This window comes from Meriones unguiculatus, chromosome 16 (genome assembly GCF_030254825.1).
Source record: "Meriones unguiculatus strain TT.TT164.6M chromosome 16, Bangor_MerUng_6.1, whole genome shotgun sequence".
Classification (NCBI taxonomy): Eukaryota; Metazoa; Chordata; class Mammalia; order Rodentia; family Muridae; genus Meriones; species Meriones unguiculatus.
Window position 1 is genome coordinate 33,271,917 of NC_083363.1, and position 19,216 is coordinate 33,291,132.

At 36.2% G+C, this 19,216-nt stretch overlaps 1 protein-coding gene across 5 annotated transcripts in view; it reads right to left on the bottom strand.

The window, feature by feature from the left end:
- Positions 1-19,216, bottom strand: part of Tbc1d5 (TBC1 domain family member 5) — a 434,903-nt gene that overhangs the window by 205,239 nt on the left and 210,448 nt on the right. For all 5 annotated transcript variants that reach the window (XM_060369652.1, XM_060369648.1, XM_060369651.1 and 2 more), the window contains 5 exons: positions 15,233-15,335; positions 6,361-6,449; positions 3,331-3,381; positions 3,172-3,241; positions 1,582-1,754 (listed from right to left, as the gene is read on the bottom strand). In XM_060369652.1, coding sequence (XP_060225635.1) covers positions 1,582-1,754; positions 3,172-3,241; positions 3,331-3,381; positions 6,361-6,449; positions 15,233-15,335 — 486 coding nt within the window. The remainder of the gene's footprint in view (positions 1-1,581; positions 1,755-3,171; positions 3,242-3,330; positions 3,382-6,360; positions 6,450-15,232; positions 15,336-19,216) is intronic.

Genomic DNA, 19,216 nt, shown 5'->3' on the forward strand with positions numbered 1-19,216 from the left:
TCTTTCTACCATACTGTTTAAAACACATAAATTGAGAAAATAAGTATCTTCTTTTTCACACATAAAACATAATTAAAGATAATTCAGACGAAATTTAGATTAAAAGTTGATAGTTCATATCTAAAGAGTAGAAACAAAAGAGGATTCATGTCATGGATCATGCAGATTTACCAGGAAAATGCATGTCCAATGAGCTCTAAGAATTTCTATGATGAAGAGAAGGTAGAAAGAAAATAAGGTCTGATGACTTTATAGCCTTCCCAAGGCTTAGTAAGGGATCTCTGAGGAACAGAAAGCAAGTTTGTAAGACGATAAGGACACAACAGGACTGATGCATATATGGAGTCACAGAGTGTGACAACATATCAAAGACTCGCAGAAGTTCAAAACAGACAAAATCTTAGCATGAAGAGTGGGAAGTGGGCACAAAGTCAAACCCTAACCAAGAAGCTATGTGGATGTAATAACACCTGCTGGAGATGGGAAATGAATTTTCTTCAGCATCATGATGCTGGCATTATCTACCACATCTTAGTCAAGCCTCATGCTCAGTAATGGACTCACAGGTAGTTGAGAGGACTCTTTTGATCTCAGGGCTGGATTCATGTGTGTTTACCCATGCAATTTCATGCTTCCTTAGATAGCCTAGTTGAATAACTTACTTTTGCCCTGGTCAAAGCCTGTCTTCAAAAGAAACCTTAAAAATTACATAAGCAACCTCTGTGGGCCTGAGCTATGCCATCACTGTTTAAAAGGTAAAAAGTTAGTCTAAAAGGATTAGTTTCCTCAGCTATAACAAAGGAGTAGTAGCCACTTCAAAGGTTTGGTAGAACATTAGATGAGATGATACGTGAAAGGGTGGACTTGGCACACAAATAACATGGAGTTAGAACAGTTCTTACTATTAGTGAACTAAGCTATTCAGAAAACACCTGAAATTATAATTAGGAAAAGCCAAAATAGAAATTTACTAGGCCACAGAGGAAGACAATGCAGGCAGACCTGATGAGACCTGACAGGCTAGGGTCAGATGGAAGGGAGGAGGTCCTCCACTATCAGTGGACTGGGGGAGGGGCATGGGAGGACAAGGAGGGAGGGTAGGATTAGGAGAGAATGAGGGAGGGGACTACAGCTGGGATACAAAGTGAATAAATTGTAATTAGTATTAAAATTAAAACAACAACAACAAAAAAGAAATTTAAAACTTTACAACCGTGCACAGATGTAGCCTATAGCAGCTTAGTCTCTAAGTGGGTTTCTTACGAAGGGGAACAGGGACTGTCTCTGACTCAAACTTTGGGGCTGGCTCTTTGATCACCTTCACCTGAGTGGGAGCAGCCTTACAAACCACAGAGGAAGACAATGCAGACAGTCCTAATGAGATCTGATAGGCTAGGGTCAGATGGAAGGGGAGGCAGACCTCCCCTATCAGTGGACTTGGGGAAGGGCATGAAAGAAGAGGGAGGAAGGATGGGATTTGGGAGGGGGTGAGGGAAAGGGCTACAGCTGGAATACAAAGAAAATAAACTGTAATTAATAAAAAATAAATAAATTTAAAAAATAAAGATAAATAAAACTTACAACCCATATATTTGTGGTGCAATTTCTAGTCTGTTCAAGTGCATGTAGAGTTCAATATCATGTTTCTTCAGCAGATGATCTTGGATCTGGTTGACTTTTGTAACAATGGCAACTGTTGGCCCTAAATCCTGTGGTCGAGCAAATGGAATGGGGGTCATCAGAGTTTCTTTACCCTGAAAAAAAGAAAAAGAACATGTATTATTTCAATTTGAAATTAAGTAACATGGAAATCGGTTTTCAATTTAATCACCAAAAGAAGTTAACAAAACCAAAGCTACTTTATCATAACAAAGGCATAAAATATAGAATCATATACTGACAGGCAGTGGGTGTGTTCATAAAACTACTTCCAGTATATGTCTTTTAAGTATCTTTTACTTTAACTGTTTCCTTTGTGACATTAAATTTTCCAAAAGAATTTGACTGGAGGCAGCAAAGCCCTTCAAGTTCCCATGGCCAGCTGATCTTGATTAGCCATAGCATATAAATGCAACATTTAATGGAAGTATATTTCTTATGGCAATGAAAACTGAAGCACTAAATGAAAACTGTTTAATATCTCAAAACTACACAAAATGGGAAAGAACAAAGGAAATCATTTTAGAAAAGCGAGTGTTTTGTCTTTTCTATTCTCAATTTAAACAGGAAAGAAAAGATTTAAAAACTATAAAACAGAAGTACTTAAAGTCTTTGATGAGCCCTACCATTTTAAATTTTCATGTACTTATTAAGTCTGACCTACATTAATCTTCAGCCCTTAAGTTTTATGTCTTTAAGATTGGCATTTGTAGCAGCCTTCCCTGGTGATCCTCTTTTTTTCTTTTTTTATAATTTTTATCAATCACAAGTCATTTACTTTGATCCCAGCCGTAGTCCCCTACCTCATTCCCTCCCAATCCAACCCTCCCTTCCTCATCTCCCCCCTATATATAGCTATGTGCTATAGACATATAAATTCACTATTATGTCCTAAGTATTTTCACATTTTAGTATAAAATGATTATATAATAAAATAACTATTCTAGTATATGCTGTTATTTACTTAATTAACTCAAGTATACTGAAAAGATCTCTACTATAAAAATTACCTAAGCACTGCACTCAGGGTCAGCCGCTTTGGACCCAGAGAAGAGCATGTCTGATTGCATGCGGGTTGATGCCCCAGGCCCCGCCTCTGAGAAAAAGGTATCGGACGGGTCTGATGCTCTTTGGGTGGATGACACCTAAATGAACATCTGTACAAAGTCCCAATTTATTTCTAATATCAGAGATCAGACCTCTACTCTTGCCTGATGCGTCTAAAACAAAAAGGGGGAACTGTAGAGAGCTGCGGAATGCTATGCCTTAAAGATGGAGCTGGTTTCCGCCTTCCACCTTCCCGATGGTGAGTGCTCTCTGTCATGAACAATTCCACATTTGGCTAAGGCTGAAGATCTGGCTTGCTTCCATGTATGTGGACCTATCTGCATTGCCCCCGTGGCACGCCTGGGTTGGCTACCCAGAGGCTATTTAAGCTGTGGGCTGGCTTTCCCCGGGGTCCGAGGATTGTTCAATGTTCCTGAATAAACTGCATTGAAAAAAAAAAATTACCTTTTGACAGTCATGCTCAAAAGTAGAAAACCAAGGTGCAGCAGTTTCCATAAGCTGTGAGAACATTGCACTAAAAATCAGAAAAATAAAATGCTATATTTAATGGTCACTAAAGTACTGATGATACAAAAAAGAAAAAGCAATAGTCTTAGTACTTACTAGGCATCATGTTCCAGATACTCAGGGTTCAAGAGAATTTTCATTTCCTCACTTGAAAAAAAAAGACAATTCAAACAATCAAAATAACCAAGTTTTCAATAATTGTTGTAGATGTAGCTTCTGTCCTAATTTACATTCATAAGCTAACTTACCACAATGTGCAACTGAAAAGTTAGCCTTTTCAAAGGAGAATTTCAGTAACAAACAAAAATTATGTTTTTTATAAAGATTAAAAAGAAGTTATTTTCTTAGCTATATCACTATGAAGTAACCATGTAATTATTCCAGAGAACATGTTAAAAGTGACAATAAATTCTTTGACTAAGTTTCACCTAGAATAATTTATTACTCTATAATAAATCACTATTCATTCAAAACAAAAACCATATAGTTACTGATTTGACATAAAATACCAAAATGGTATTTTTAAATTAATTTTATTTTTATTTAGTTTATTCACTTTGTATCCCCCTGTAGTCCCTCCATCCTCCCCTCCCAATCCTACCCTCCCTCTTCCACACATTTGCCTCTGCCCCAGTCCACTAAAAAGGGAGGTCCTCCTCCCCTTCCCTCTGATCCTGGCCTATCAGGAATCATCAGTACTGTCTCTATTGTCTTCCTCTGTGGCCTGGTAAGGCTGCTCCCCGACTAGGGGGAGGTGATCAAGGAGCAGGCCAATCAGTTCATGTCAGAGACAGTCCCTGTCCCCATTACTATGAACTCACTTGAACACTGAACTGCCATGGGCTATATCTGTGTAGGGGTTCCAGGCCATCTCCATGAGTGGTCCTTGGCTGGAGCATGAGTTTCAGAAAAGAACCAGTGCCCATACTGTTTGGATTTGTTGATCTCCTTGTGGAGCTTCTGTCCTCCCCAGGTCTTACTATCTCCCACTTCTTTCATGAGATTCCCTGCACTCTGCCCAAAGTTTGGCTCTGAGTCTCAGCATCTGCTTTGATACCCTGCAGGATAGAGCCTTTCTGAGGCCCTCCGTGGAGGGCTTCTGTCCTGTTCCCTGTTTTTTCCCTCCTCTGATGTCCATCTTCTTTGCCTTTCTGAATGGAATTGAGCAACTTAGCCAGAGTCCTCCTTTTTGATTAGCTTCCCTAGCTGTATAGATTTTAGTATGTTTATCCTATATTATATGTCTAATATCCACTTATGAGTATATACCGTGTGTGTCTTTCTGCTTCTGGGACAGCTCACTCAGGATGATCTTTTCCAGTTCCCACCATTTACCCGAAAATTTCATGATTTTCTTGTATTTTATCACTGAGTAATATTCAATTGTGTAGATGTACCACAATTTCTGTATCCATTCCTCAACTGAGGGGCACCTGGGCTGTTTCCAACTTCTGGCTATTATAAATAAAGCTGCTATAAACATGGTTGAGCAGATGTCCTTGTTGTATACTTGAGTGTTTTTTGGATATATGCCTAGCAGTGGTATAGCTGAATCTTGAGGAAGCACTACTTCTAATTGTCTGAGAAAGAGCCAGATTGATTTCCAAAGTGGTTGTACAAGTTTGCATTCCCACCAGCAGTAGAGGAAGGTTCCCCTTTATCCACATCCTCTCCACCATGTGTTGTCTCTTGAGTTTTTGATCTTAGCCATTCAGATGGCTGTAAACTGAAATCTCAGTGTTATTTTGATTTGCATTTCCCTGATGACACTGAACATTTCTTTAAGTGTTTCTCTGCCATTTGATATTCCTCTATTTAGAATTCTTTGCTTAGCTCTGTACCCTATTTTTTAATTGGATTAACTGATTTGTTGGTGTCTAACTTAATTTCTTCATATATACTAGATATTAGCCCTCTGTCAGATAAAGGGTTGATAAAGATCCTTTCCCAATCTGTAGGCTGTCATTTTGTTTTGACAACAGTGTCCTTTGCTTCACAGAAGCTTTTTAGTTTCATGAGGTCCCATTTATTGATTGTTGCTCTTAAGAGTCTGTGCTGTTGGTGTTCTGTTCAGGAATTTTTCTCCTGTGCCAATAAGTTCCAGGCTCTTTCTCACTTTTTCTTCTAACAGGTTAATGTGTCTGGTTTTATATTGAGGTCTTTGATCCACTTGGGACTTTAGTTTTGTGCAGGGTGATAAGTATGGATCTATTTGCATTTTTCTACATGTAGACATCCAGTTAGACCAGCACCATTTGTTGAAGATGCTGTCTTTTTTCCATTGTATGGTTTTGGCATGTTTGTCAAAAATCAGGTGTCCATAAATGTGTGGGTTCATTTCTGGGTCTTCTATTTAATTCCATTGATCCACCATTCTGTTTCTATGCCAGTACCATGCAGTTTTTATTACTGTTGCTCTATAGTACAGCTTGAGATCAGGGATGGAGATACCTCCAGAAGATCTTTTATTGTATTAGATTGTTTTAGCAATTCTGGGTTTCTTGTTGTTCCATATGAAGTTGAGAATTTTTCTTTCAAGTTCTGTAAAGAATTATGTTGATAATTTAATGGGAATTGCATTGAGTCTGTAGATTGCTTTTGGTAAAATGACCATTCTTACTATGTTAATCCTGCCAAGCCATGAGCATGGGTGATCTTTCCATATTCTGATATGTTCTTCTAATTCTTTCTTCACACTTGAGGTTTTACTCATATAGGTCTTTCACTTCCTTTGTTAGAGTCACACCAAAGTACTTTATGTTATTTGTGGGACTTCTGGCTTATTTCCAGATTCTTGCTATTACTAATAAAGCTTCTACAAACATGGTTGTGCAAATGTCCTTGTTGTATACTTGAGCATCTTTTAGATATATGCTTAGAAGTGCTACAGCTCTATCTTGAGGAAGCACTATTCGAAATTTTCTGAGAAAGCACCAGATTGGTGTCCTAAGTTGTTTTACAAGTTTATATTCCCTATGATCAACAAAAACTCAAGTGACAATAAATGCTAGAGAGGATGTGGAGAAAGGGGGATCCTTCTCTAGTCTCAAAAAGTTTTGACATTTAAGAAGAATAAAAGGTCACAGTGAGGGCTGCGAATGCACACAAACTCATGTAATGACTTGCCTGGGCTGTGCAGACTCACTGGCATGCAGAAAAGCTTGGTGGTCACAGTGAAGGGTAAAGACGATAGGTGCTAGTAGCTCATGCATACCCTGAAACAGCAGGTCAGAAGAAATGAATGGGAAGGGTGCTATAAGTTCACTAATACATAGGTATCAACTGAATCAAATGCTACAGTGCTTTAGATTGAACCCAAGGTTTCATGTGTGTCTAAGGACATTCTCAACATGTAAATACTTATTTAACCAATCTCTGCCACAAAAGATGTACATGTTATATTAGAAAATCATAAAAGTGGAATGCTCCAACATGAGTTCTATCTACTTTTAGAATTTGATTCTAATTCAACCAGAACATGTATTCTTTAAAATATAAGGAACAGCTATCTTTTAAGTGACAAAACAAACAATAAATTGGCATAGTAGACAACCTTGCACCTGTCAGTTGGTTTAAGATCTGTACTCATAAATATGAATTTCACTTATGCAAATTATAATCATGAGCTACAGTGTAAAGATCTGCACTAAGGGCAATGAAGAACTGTAGACCTAAGAAATTATACCCAATGTTTTCATTATATAATGGCTCCAAATTAGGATGCCTGTAGACTTAGGAAAAGCTGAAGTCAGCGAGCTAGGAATGTTGGATAATAAGAGAAACAGTCTTTAGCAAGCATGACAGAAAATGAAGTTTTCAATATAATTTTAAACATGTTCAATCAGAATCTTGACATTTTTCCATGTACTTCAACAACAAGGTTAAAATGCTTCCTCTTATATTGGCGTTCAACAGTGGATCACACAAATAGGCTTGCACACAAAAATGTTAGCTGTAACTCTCTCTTTAAAATCTTATCTACCATTTATACATTTTTGTGGGAAAATAAGTAGGCTGTTACATTATTGACTAGCCTTCTTAATACTAGAATTTAAAATATTTTTAAGCATAAAGTACCACACTCAAGCACATAAAAACAGATTATATTCTTTGTAGCCACTTAAAGTTAGCAAATTACCACTTCCCTTTTGCTTACCAGATAAGGATGCTCTTTTCTTTTTTAATCAAGAGAAAATAAACTCTAGAAGAAAAGAAAAGAAATCCATAGAAATAGAAAGGAGAGCTCATTTTGCTGGTGGAAAGGGAGGAGGCTTACTGTACTATGAAGACACTCATGTGGTCTTCTGATGGTCAAGCAATACTGTGCTTGTCTCAGAAAGCCAGTCATTATCACAAAGACACTATGAGAATAGCAGACACCAGTAAGCAGATTCCACTTAGCAGCTGTGAAAAGTCTTGAATTCAATCAATTTAATAATATACTTGTTGAGTAATTTAGGATTTACTTGTAGTGCGGAACAAACTAAGATACACATCTAAATTATTTTACTTAGAATAGCATGGGGAACACTGAAGTTTAAAAGAGAAGGGGAAGGAGGTGCATTGGAAATGATACAAATACAATTGACATGTGTAAAGTTCTCAAAAAATTTAATTACAAAGAGTCATTATTTACTTAACAATCTGATATAAAAATTTTTGAAGAAACAAAGTAACATGAGAATGAAGTCAGGCAGATTGGCCTGATACCAAAATAAACACTGAAATTAAAAACTACAATAAATATCTGCATAGTAACCATTTTGCCAATTTTTAATGGTTTGTTCAGAACAATTCCTAAAATTATAACCTCTATGTAGTGACACCTGTGAAAGTCCTTCATATACATCATTCAGAGAACAACTTACCACTGAATATAGAAATCAGCATTCATTATTACAATTTTCATTAATATTTATAATTTTAAAAAATCTTAAATCTCACAAATTGTTTTAATAGTGCTTTTTTAAACTGCTAGTAAGACTTGACTTAATATCTTTGGTAGTCATTTTTATTTAATGAGAAGTTTATTCTGTTCGTAAAGTGTGTGTGTGTGTGTGTGTGTGTGTGTGTGTGTGTGTGTGTGTGTGTGTTGTCCTTTCTATTATGCACATGTGTGGACCCCTAAGGGTCAAGTAAGTAATCTATGTTAATTGCTCTTTCATTTTATCCACTGAAGGAGGATCTCTCAGTTAAACTCATGCCTTGAAGACAGGGCTAGTCGTATGAGCCAGGCTGTACTGGGGATCCCTAATTATGTATTTCAAGGCTGGGATTACAGGAAGGCCTCCACACCGATCAATCATTAACATGGTTTCTAAAGATCTGAACTTAGGTCTACTTGAGCAACAAATGTTGTAACAACTGAACCATCTCCATAATAGCTCATCTACTGAAGTGTGTGTGTGTGTGTAACACTTTTTTGCCAACTAAAGATGGCAAAAGATATTAAGCCTACTTAATTTTTTTTATTAAAAATATTTCTCATGTTCAATTTCTTTAAATTTTGATATACTATATTACACTGAAATTAATATCATTACAATAAACTATCTTTCAGATATTTTTGCTTCTTTCACGCCCAACAAGACTTGTCTGAGGTAAAAATTGAGTAAGGAGAGAGCTTTATTTCAGTTATTTCATCACTCAGTTGATAGGTTCATTTTTATTAGGACAGAGTAATATGATTTATATCTAAAAGATTAAACTACTTTATTTAACAAATACTCCATTTCCAATTACATCAGAAGGTAAAAATATCTAGCTTTTCCCAAGAGTTCTGAAATGCTATCTTGTAGGGCTGGAGAGCGGTGCCAATGAGATGGGGTGGGGGAGCAGTCTTTAACAAGAATAAGGTTGAGTGGTTACCAAACCCCAATAATCTTGTCTTGAGACCAAGTAAGACCATTTCCTCTCTGCCCTGGGCCTGAATGTCCCAGCATAGTTGGGCATCAAGGTCCCCGCCTCAGCCACCCCTGAGGAGGACATGTAGCCTGGTAGGCAGGTTTACAGGTTAAACTTCCTCTCTCCATATAAGGTCACATCCAACAAACACCTGGAATTCCTAGTCATGCAGACAAGGCCTTCCCAGCACCCTGCTCCTAGCCAATGATGTACAGGCACTATTCCTTCCCCAAAGGGTTCCAACAATTAAACAAGCTGTTTTAACAAAGCTGTCTTCAGACAAGGCTCTTTCTTGCTCAGCACTAACTGAGATTCTGCATTGCATGCAGATAGCCTCTGCTAAGCTTTACTTCTCCCTAGTCTAGCCTAGTGAGTAACAAGCCTGGGTACCTGGGGGGTGGGGTGGAGGTGCAGATATGGGGCAGCACCATCGACTTTATAAATTGTATGCTTATCCTATATTTTTTCATTGGCATGCTAGGTGTATTCTGTCTACTTGATATAAATGTGGACATTGGGGAAGAGGAACTCTAAAGTGAGACGATGTCTCCAAAAGACTGTGTCTCTAGGCACGTGTGTAGGTCATTTTCTTGATTAATGACTGATGTGGAAGGGCCCCAACCAGTGATGCAACTGGTGGTCCTGAATGTAAAGCAGGCTAAGTAAGCCATGAAGAACAAGAGAGTAAGCAGCACTCACCCACGGTCTATGCATCAATCAGTTCCTGCCTCCAGGTTTTTGCTTTGACTTTCTATGGATAATGAACTAAAAGCCAGAAGATGAAACAAATCCTTTCCTACCCAAGTTACTTTTGCCAGTGTTTTATCACAGCACAAGAAAAAAACAATGACAATTAGCTTTCCATTGGATTGCATATTATTAGCAAGAATTGGATAGCATAAAGACATTACCTTCACATCTACTAATAAACCAAGGAAGTAAACAAACTATACAATGAAAAATTTAAAACTCTGGATAACAATACTGAGAAAGACACTAGAAGGTGGAACTACTTCCCATGCAAATGGATTCCTAGAACTTATGAAAATAACCATCCTACCAGAAAGAAATTTCTGAATCAATGTAGTTGTAATCAAAACCCTCATGATGTTCTTTACAGACAGTAAAAAAGATCATAAATTCATATGGCAGCACAAAACACCCTGATAGCCAAAGCAACAAAACTACACATGATCTCTATCTGATATTAGACAACAATTCAAAAAATAAGCAGTGGAGTAAAAAAGCGACTTCAATAAATGGTCCTGGGACAAGTAGATGGCCACACATACAAGAATGAGAGTAGACTAATGTCTGTCATCATGCAAAAACAGCAACAACATAATCAACTCTGAATGCATCAAAGAGCAGAAAGAGCACCCTAAAATGCCAAAATTGCTGAAGAAGACAGGCTATTGCGAGATATAGGGATAAAAAAGGACTTTCTACATAGTACTCTGCTGTTTAGTAATTAAGGCCATTGATTGACAAATGGGACTTCATAAAACTAAAAGGCTATGGTACAGTAAAGGAAACAATCCACTGAGTGAAAAGGAAGTTCACAGAGAAAGGGTATTTGCCAGCTATTCATCTGCTAGGAAATAAATGTCTAGAATATAAAGCGTTCAATAAACAGAGTCAAGAAAACAACTGGGCTATGGATCTGAACAGTTAACAGAAGAAAAAAAAATCCAAAAAAAATTCTTTAAAGGTGTGGGACAGTTTTAGCAATTAGGGACATGAAAATCAAAATTACTTTGAGATTTCTTCTTACCCTAGTCAACGTGGCTGAGAAAACAACTGCTTGTGGAATTTGAAACTATTACAGCCACTCTGGAAACAAGTATGGAGGATTCTCAAACTGCTAAAAGTACATCTACCACAGGACAGGGTGGCCTTACTCCTTGGCAAAGACTCAACAGACACTTCCTCAACCATTGTTACTGCAGTCCTATTTACAGTAGCCAGGAAATGGAAACAATCTAAGTGTCCTTCAACTGATGAATACAAACATGTGGCACATATTCACAACAAAAATCTATTGAATTTTAAAGAAAAACAGAATAATGAACAGGCAGATGAACAGAACAGGATAGTAAATGAGGTTAAGCCAGACTCAAAAAGACAAATGTTCTTATTTGCGGATCCTAACTCCAAATGTTTTAACTTAAGACTACAGCCTGTAATGACTAAAGAAGCCAGGAAAGTATGTAAGGGGCCTGGTGTAGACAGTGTCTAAGGGGGAACAGGGAGAGAGAAAAAGATATGAGGAACTAAGTATCATGAAGTAGGAAATGAAAATAAACAGTATGGGGCTTTAACTGGGTATGAGGGATGGGTATGGGGACCGAAGAGGAGAGATAATACTACGGATGTTTGAAAAGACCATAGAGAAACATAATATTTTATAAGACTATATAACATGAATATTTGTGTGTGTGTGCACACACTCATATATGGAGGTATACTACATTAGTGGTAATGCTTTCCCCAAGGGCCACAGACTATCTATCTAAGAGAAAACTCTAGTGGCAGATATGTAAACTTTCCCTTCAAGTTGTTGTCAGGGGAGTCAAAGACTGCAACAAAAGCATCAACCAATTATCACATAAGTTGAGCCACAATATTTTAAAAAGTATTATATCATATCTCAAATCAATACAGATATATGACAATCATTTTTTAAATCATATTATTTTATGTTTAGAAGTGTTTTGGTTGCATGTACAGCTGTGCACCAAGTGTGTGCCTGGTATCTACGGAGGCCTGGAGACAGCTGGAGTAAAGGATGGCTGTGAGCAGCTATGGTTAACTAGCAATTTTCTCAGGTCCTTTAGGAAAGCAGCCAGTGCTCTTAGCTGCTGAGCCATCTCTCCGGCCCCTAAGAGAAACTTTTACAAGTTTAGTTTTTAGTTTTATAAAACCTACAGCAACTGTCTCAAATACCTGGGAGGGAGAAATTATTAGGTTTCTTTTATATTAAGATTTATTTTAATTTTATGCATATGAGTGACTGGCCCACAGAAGCCAGAAAAGGGCATCAGATCTCATGGAACTGGAGTTATAAACAGTTAAGAATTGACCCAGGTCTCCTGAAAGGGCATCAGATGCTCTTAACTTCTGAGACATCTCACCACCCAAGAAGAATTGTTAGATTTGTCCTTTATTTTATTTTAGTAAAACTTGTTTAAAAATCACAAGTGGTTAAAGAACAGACAAGGGCCTGGCTTCAATAGGAAAAAGAAAATAAGATAATTTTTTTTCAAACGGAAATGGTACTTATATAACCAACTTTAAAAGAAAAAGATCCACCAAATATAATTACAATTTGACTTGAAAAAACACAGCATTCCTCTTAATATGTGTACTTTGCTATTCCTCTGCCCCCACTGCAGCACTGCTGCTTAGTTAAAGCCTTCACCCCTGCAGGCTCTTTAGTAGTCTCTGTACTCAAACCCACACCCGTGAACATCAAGGTAACGAAGTTTTCCTCAACAGCCTGTAGGCTCACAAAATTGAACCTGTTCTTTTATCTGCCTGTGTTCATTTAGCCCACCAAGCAGTCTTTATTAAAGCTGCGACATCAGGCAGTCAAAGTTCATTAATACCATTTATATAATCTCTGCAATTTCAATTAACTCAGCAAGACATTCTACTACATGATAACAGTCTCATTAATTCAATAAAATCCCATAACTATTAACAATATGGTCGATGTTAAACGGGGTGTCACCTACTCCAAAATAATAGCTTTAACAGCTTGTGATGAAAAGGAAGGCTTTTTTTCCCTTAAATTTGTTACGGTTAAATATTCAGTCCTTCTAAATCAAGGTATTATTTCTCTGTAAGAAAAAAAAAAATCAATAGGAATTAACAAGTAGAAAAGGTAATTAAATCTTTTAATGTGAGACCCAGGTATAAGATAGCAATACTTTTATATTCAGTAATTGATAGGCTTGTGTTAACTTATCTAGAATGTAATCTTCCATATTCCTATCTAGTCTTCCATATATATATATATATATATATATATATATATATATATATATATGTGGTCTACAAACATCAAATGATGGAGCATGATGTTACATTATTTTTCTTGTGCTAATACTTGTCTCCATTATTAAAGACTTCCTTGGTTTAGTTTTTGTCTTTTGTTGTGTTTTGTTTGTTTTTTGAGACAGGGTTTCTTCTCTGTATAGGCTTGGCTGTCCTGGAGTCGTTCTGTTGCAGCTCACTGCAAACTCACAAAGATCTGCATGCCTCTGCCTCCCTGAGTGCTAGTATTACCAGCGTGTAGCGTGCACCACCGCACCTGGCTGTTTTGTCTTTTTCAAAAGAGAACTGAAGAAAGACTGAAGAAGACACTAGAAGATGTAAAGACTCACCCATATGCTCATAAATTGATGGAACTCAAATGTAAAAATTATACCTCCAAAAATAATTTACAGTTTTAATACAATCTTTATAAAAAAGGGGGGGCAGGTTATTTATATAAATAGAAAATAAAATCATAAAATTCATATAAAAGCATAAAAAACCCTTCAAAGTAATCCTAAGTGAAAAAGCAATGTGAGACAAATTACTGTATTAGATTTCCAGCAGCACTATGGAGTTTTAGTAAATAAAAACAGCATGATATGATACAAAAACATACATGGAGATCAATGGAACAAAATACAAGACCCAAACATGAATGCTGTAATCTGGAGCTTTTTCATCCCAATTCTAATCTTTGAGGCACTAAGTGTGAAATAACTATTGCAAGTTTTAATAAGATACATAGCTCAGATTATTGCTAAGATCATTTATTAATAACATGCTTACACTTTTTCCCTTGAAAAACATGCTATTACTTTTCTATTTTTTCAGCTATAGCTTTAATACAACAAAAACATTTATAGTTGTCTTCATACAAGTTCTATAACTCATTTCTAAATTTACCTGTAGACATCGAATGAGATGTATATTTTCAATTTTAAATTCTAAACAGTTAGTGATAGTGTGCAACTAATATAAACATATGGGATAAAGCTAGGTGTGGTTTAGAATAAAAGCCCAGCTTGTGAGAAGCTATATGTTTGATTACTGGAACTTTACAAATAAAGGAAAATAAATATACACTAGTAATGAACACAGGACTTAATACAACTGTCATTCGGGTTTGCCAATTTAAAAATTTTATAACGTTTATTTCTGGTTAAATATTCCCTTTTCCATAGTTAGTTTTGGTTTCATTAAGCTAGAATTTGGTACTCATCAACCAGATTAACTCTTTGTTTGTTTGTTTTGTTTTTTCAAGACAGGATTTCTCTGTGTAGCCTTGGCTGTCCTGGACTCATGTTGTAGACCAGGCTGTCTTTGAATTCACAGCCATCTCCTGTCTCTGCCAACTGAGTACTGGATTACAGACATGTGCTCCCATGCCTGGCTAGATATTACTTTTGCTTGTTTTGAATCTAGCTTGGATTCTTGCTTTACATATACTTGGAAAAATAAAGTACTAAGGTATATACATCTTTAGTGCAACATACTAAACTTAAATACAAATTTTGTATGTGTTTATATATCAAATGATTTACATTTCCAAAAATTAAAATGAACTAGTAATATCTGTTTAGTAATGAAATGACTCAAAAGTCAGGTGTCCAAAGAAACTAACTATAAACTTTGAAAACTTGGCAGAACCTTCCTCAAGTTTTACTATGTGTATTCTTTAGAGGAATGAAACACTTGATTACATTCCACACGATGTCACATATTAACACATGCTGCACTTAAAAACAATGTTTACACACAACTTTGAAAAGTTTTATTACTAAAATAGCTGCAAAGATTCTACCTCTGTATGAACCCCCAAAGTCTACAGGGAAGACAGAACACCTCAAAGGAGCCAACCTGTCTCCGATGAGACACAGCATGAATATCATGTGCATGCGCTTTGCTCTCCGCAGACAGCAAGCAGTCCTTTAACATTATAATACTGCTCTGGATACAATGAGGGCTGCATTATTGTTCTATCATTTGCCAAGCTGTGTCATTGTCAAGCTGTATTCTGAGTCAATGGTTACCACCTGTAAGATATTTTCATTACCTGCTTATAAAGCAACTGCTCATTTTCTCTAGCATAACAGAATAGAACATCTGTAAGAATTTTTCTCACATTTTCTTGTTGGAAAAACTGCATTTCAGGAAACCTGAAAAAAAGAAAAAAAAGATGAACACATCCTGAAACTAAGTAGTGGTTCCAGAAATATTCTCAGATTTTTATCTCTAGGAAGTTTGAAGAAAGGCAGAATGTTTCACCTCTGATCAACTATTCAGCTTACAGTAGTGATAAGAAAAAAAAAAAACTCATTCAATCCTTCAGGCACATGGCATCTTTTAACAGCTAAATATTTCATTTTTGTCACTTCCTTAAATAATTTCATGTAGAGATCACAATGGTTTGCCAGGCACAGTGGTGCACTCTCACAATCCCAGCACTCTGGGAGGCAGTCCTGTGGATTTCTGTGAGCAAAAGGTCTACAAAGTGAGTTCAGGACAGCCAAGGCTACACAGCAAACCCCTGTCTTGAAAAAACAAAACAAACAAAACCTACAATGGTTTTAGAAACAAACTACACACAGCCAACCTATTTGGGGGGGAGGGTGAGAAATTGTTTTGCTCTTAGCCTGTTTGTAGAGAGTTGTCTGTTTCAGAGTAACAGTCTGGTCTCACTAAGTAGCCCAATCTAGTGTGAAAATGGTGATCCTCCTGCATCAGTTTTCTGAGCACTATAATTACGGTGTATGCCTCCACATCCAGGTACTGTTTACCCTTCTGAAAACAGAATATGCCGTTCTATATAAGTAACTAATGTTTAAATCACTGTCACTATTTTTCTTGGTACCAGCTTTTCAAATGCAGATCACAACATGACATAACGTAACATAAGGTTGGTAAATCTTGATTAAATGTCTCTGCATAAAATATTGTACCGGGTGCTTTAATATACTGTGAAAAAAAGTTGTCTATGATGTAATGATGTACAACTAAAAGAACACAATGAACAAACACAATAATGCACATACAATATAAGGGCTGCAGGCATGCCATCTAGAAGCAACTGTCACCGACAAGTGTTAATTGGATTCAGCAACAATTTTGTGAAGATCAACATGGAACATTAGTATGAAAGGCAACTAAGTCAGACAGAAGGCTAAGAAGTCAAACAAGGCAGTCAGACGTGATCACTGGAAGAGAGAAAAGAAAGCAGAGTTACATGAAATAATGGCATATGGGAGCAAGGCTTTGGTATAGAAGAAAAGTGGGAAAAGACTGGAAAAAGTACAGATAATCAATTTAAAACTGAGTAATCCAATTCAGGGTTACTAAAAAAAAACAGAACAAACAAACAAAAAAACAAAACAAAAACTTACATTCTTTATTGGGGAAGTGATAAAGACTGAGCAGGAATAAGCCTGAAAGAAGAGTGTTTATAGGAAGGGGATGGTGCGGTAAGAGGGGAAGAGTAGAGGATTAGAGTTTCACATACTGAATTAAAATGCCTGCAAAGTAGTTGGCACTCAGGACAAAAAATTACTATTATTCTTTGAGTAAAGACTACTTGGTTTTGGAATCACCAAATAAGAAAAAATAATTCTGAGAATGGAGAAGAAAACTGCCTAAGGCATGGAGTCACAACCCATCACTACCAGTTCTAGAGCACAGAGGCTTAGCCATTACTACTGCCCAGAGCACGGAGGCTTAGGCATTACTCCTGTTTAGAGCACAGAGGTTTGGGGAATTACTGAAAATGGCAAGCACTCTTGAGTGGAGTCTTTTGGAGAACAGTAAGATCTGAGGTCTCCATATTATCCTAACTTGCTACTTTCTCTTCCTGAGATCTTAGCTGTACTGTGCTTCATACACATCCGGGGTTGGCTCACTGTGAGTGTCAGCAGTTACTCTAAGTCAAGACGATACTTACAGTTGAGCTAAGTTAGGCATCAATGAAGAGTAATTATTCAGATCCTATTTAATCTTATATAATTAAGTCAATTTACTCAGTTTATATGACTTTGCTTAAAATTCCCTTTGATGAGCAGGTGTCCTAGACTCAGGTTTTTAACTTTCTTCCTTAGTAGTAAGGGAACCTATATCTGTGCATGAACCTCACTGTGGCAACCCTCCAAATATCTTAACTGCCCGTTTGACTATTAAATGGTAATCAGAAAAAAGGGTAAGTATACAATCAACCAAGTAAACTGTTATTCTTAGAGAAACAGCCATTAAGGGTAAAAGAGAATAATAATTTAGAGTGAGAAAATTTCTGTGCCTTTCGCTAATTACATGACTTAAGTTTATTTCTTTGGTTAAAGTAAGGTGCAGAAACAAAGTTTGAGTCTGCTGACTCAGTAACTTGGTGTTCTCCTTTTTATGTCTGTTACTTGGGAAAGTTCTATGCACACAGACAAAATACTGTTTAGGTGCTACAATACTATGATCATGGAAAAATCATAAAAACTGTTATACTCACTTTGCCTCATAAGTCTATGAATTATGTATATAGTAATTGCCATCTAAATATGAAAAATTAAATTGTAAGCAATTCATGGTTTCAGTTAAAGGCATACCAAACACTTAGAAATTAAAAATGAGAGAGTGGCAAAAAATAAAATTTGGCTAGATAATTTAAATTGTTCATCTTTAGGAAATATCAATCAAGTGAAAATATGAGTTAGGCAACAGCATGCTACTCAAGAGCACATCTATACTTCTATTCTTTAATGTTCAAGTAGCAATCATGACATTTTGTGAATTAAGAAGTATGAATTTGAGAAGTATGATTTGTTCTTTGAATTCTCTTGAAGCATTAAGTAACTAAAAAAGAAATATGCAGGACAGTTCTGAAAAAGAAACAAAAGTTTGTGCTCATTCATAACTTAAAAGAACTACTATTCACAGAAGTAATGAGTAATGGCCAGTGTAAGTGGGCAGGTAACAGAGCAGAAGTATGAGGTCACTCCATCCCTATGGTTACAAGTACAATTGAGAAATGCACATTTAGGAAAAATTTTATGCTTTAAGAGGCATAGAAGAACAAGCTCAGAATGTTGAGCAATACAGTGGAGCAATAACACATTTACTATAAGAAACACTTACTGTACAGTCAATATGGAAGCCAAAGACATTGTGTTTATAGGAACCTACGTAAAAGAAGAAAAGCACTTCTAGAAATAGTATTATCTTCTGTCATGTGCGGTAAGCTCTTCTAAGCTCCTAAGATTCCAGGCAGTCTCCTTTTGGTTTTAGATACCCATGTGAACTAGTATGGATTTGAGATGGGTAAAGTAGTTTCAAAATCATTTTAGTTCAGTGACCATTAGAAAAGCATATCTCATTTTTAATCATTAAAAGAATAGAACACTGACCAAACTGAACCCAGTTTAGAAATCTGAAAGATGAAAAATACTATATAACTTAAAGCAATAAAAGAAAAGCAACTATAGCTTCAGAAAAGATGTGATAATGAAAAGCATTAACTCTGATTGAGTCAAATCAAAATAACAAGTAAAAAAATAAGAGGGAAAAGAAAATTCAAAATATGATTAAGGAGTAGAGACAAATTTAATTATTATATTACTGAAAAACTAAAGTTCAAGAAAAGTTACTTTTATATTTGGCCAGAAAATTAAAATAGGATTGAAAAATAATTTTTTATACTACTCAAGTAAATCCATAGGATTAAGCAATTGTCATACTAAATAGCCAGTGTCATCTATGAAAAACACATGAAACCACATTTAGCTACAACATAACCCAACTAAACAAGATAATCATAAGCGATAAAGTGTTGGGAACATTGGGTATCTCTGGGGAAAGTATTGAATCTGGGACCTTATATAAAATAAAACCAAAAAACTTTACAAAAACCTTTAAAATTTTTTAAATGCTAAATTTTAATATAATACCCCAAAAAAGAAACTACTAGAAAAGAAAAGTAGGAGAAAGGTTACATTGATGTAGACAATGATTGATTTTAGATTTGACACTTAAAGCGCAGGCAACAAAATCAAAACTAAAAAGTTTGACA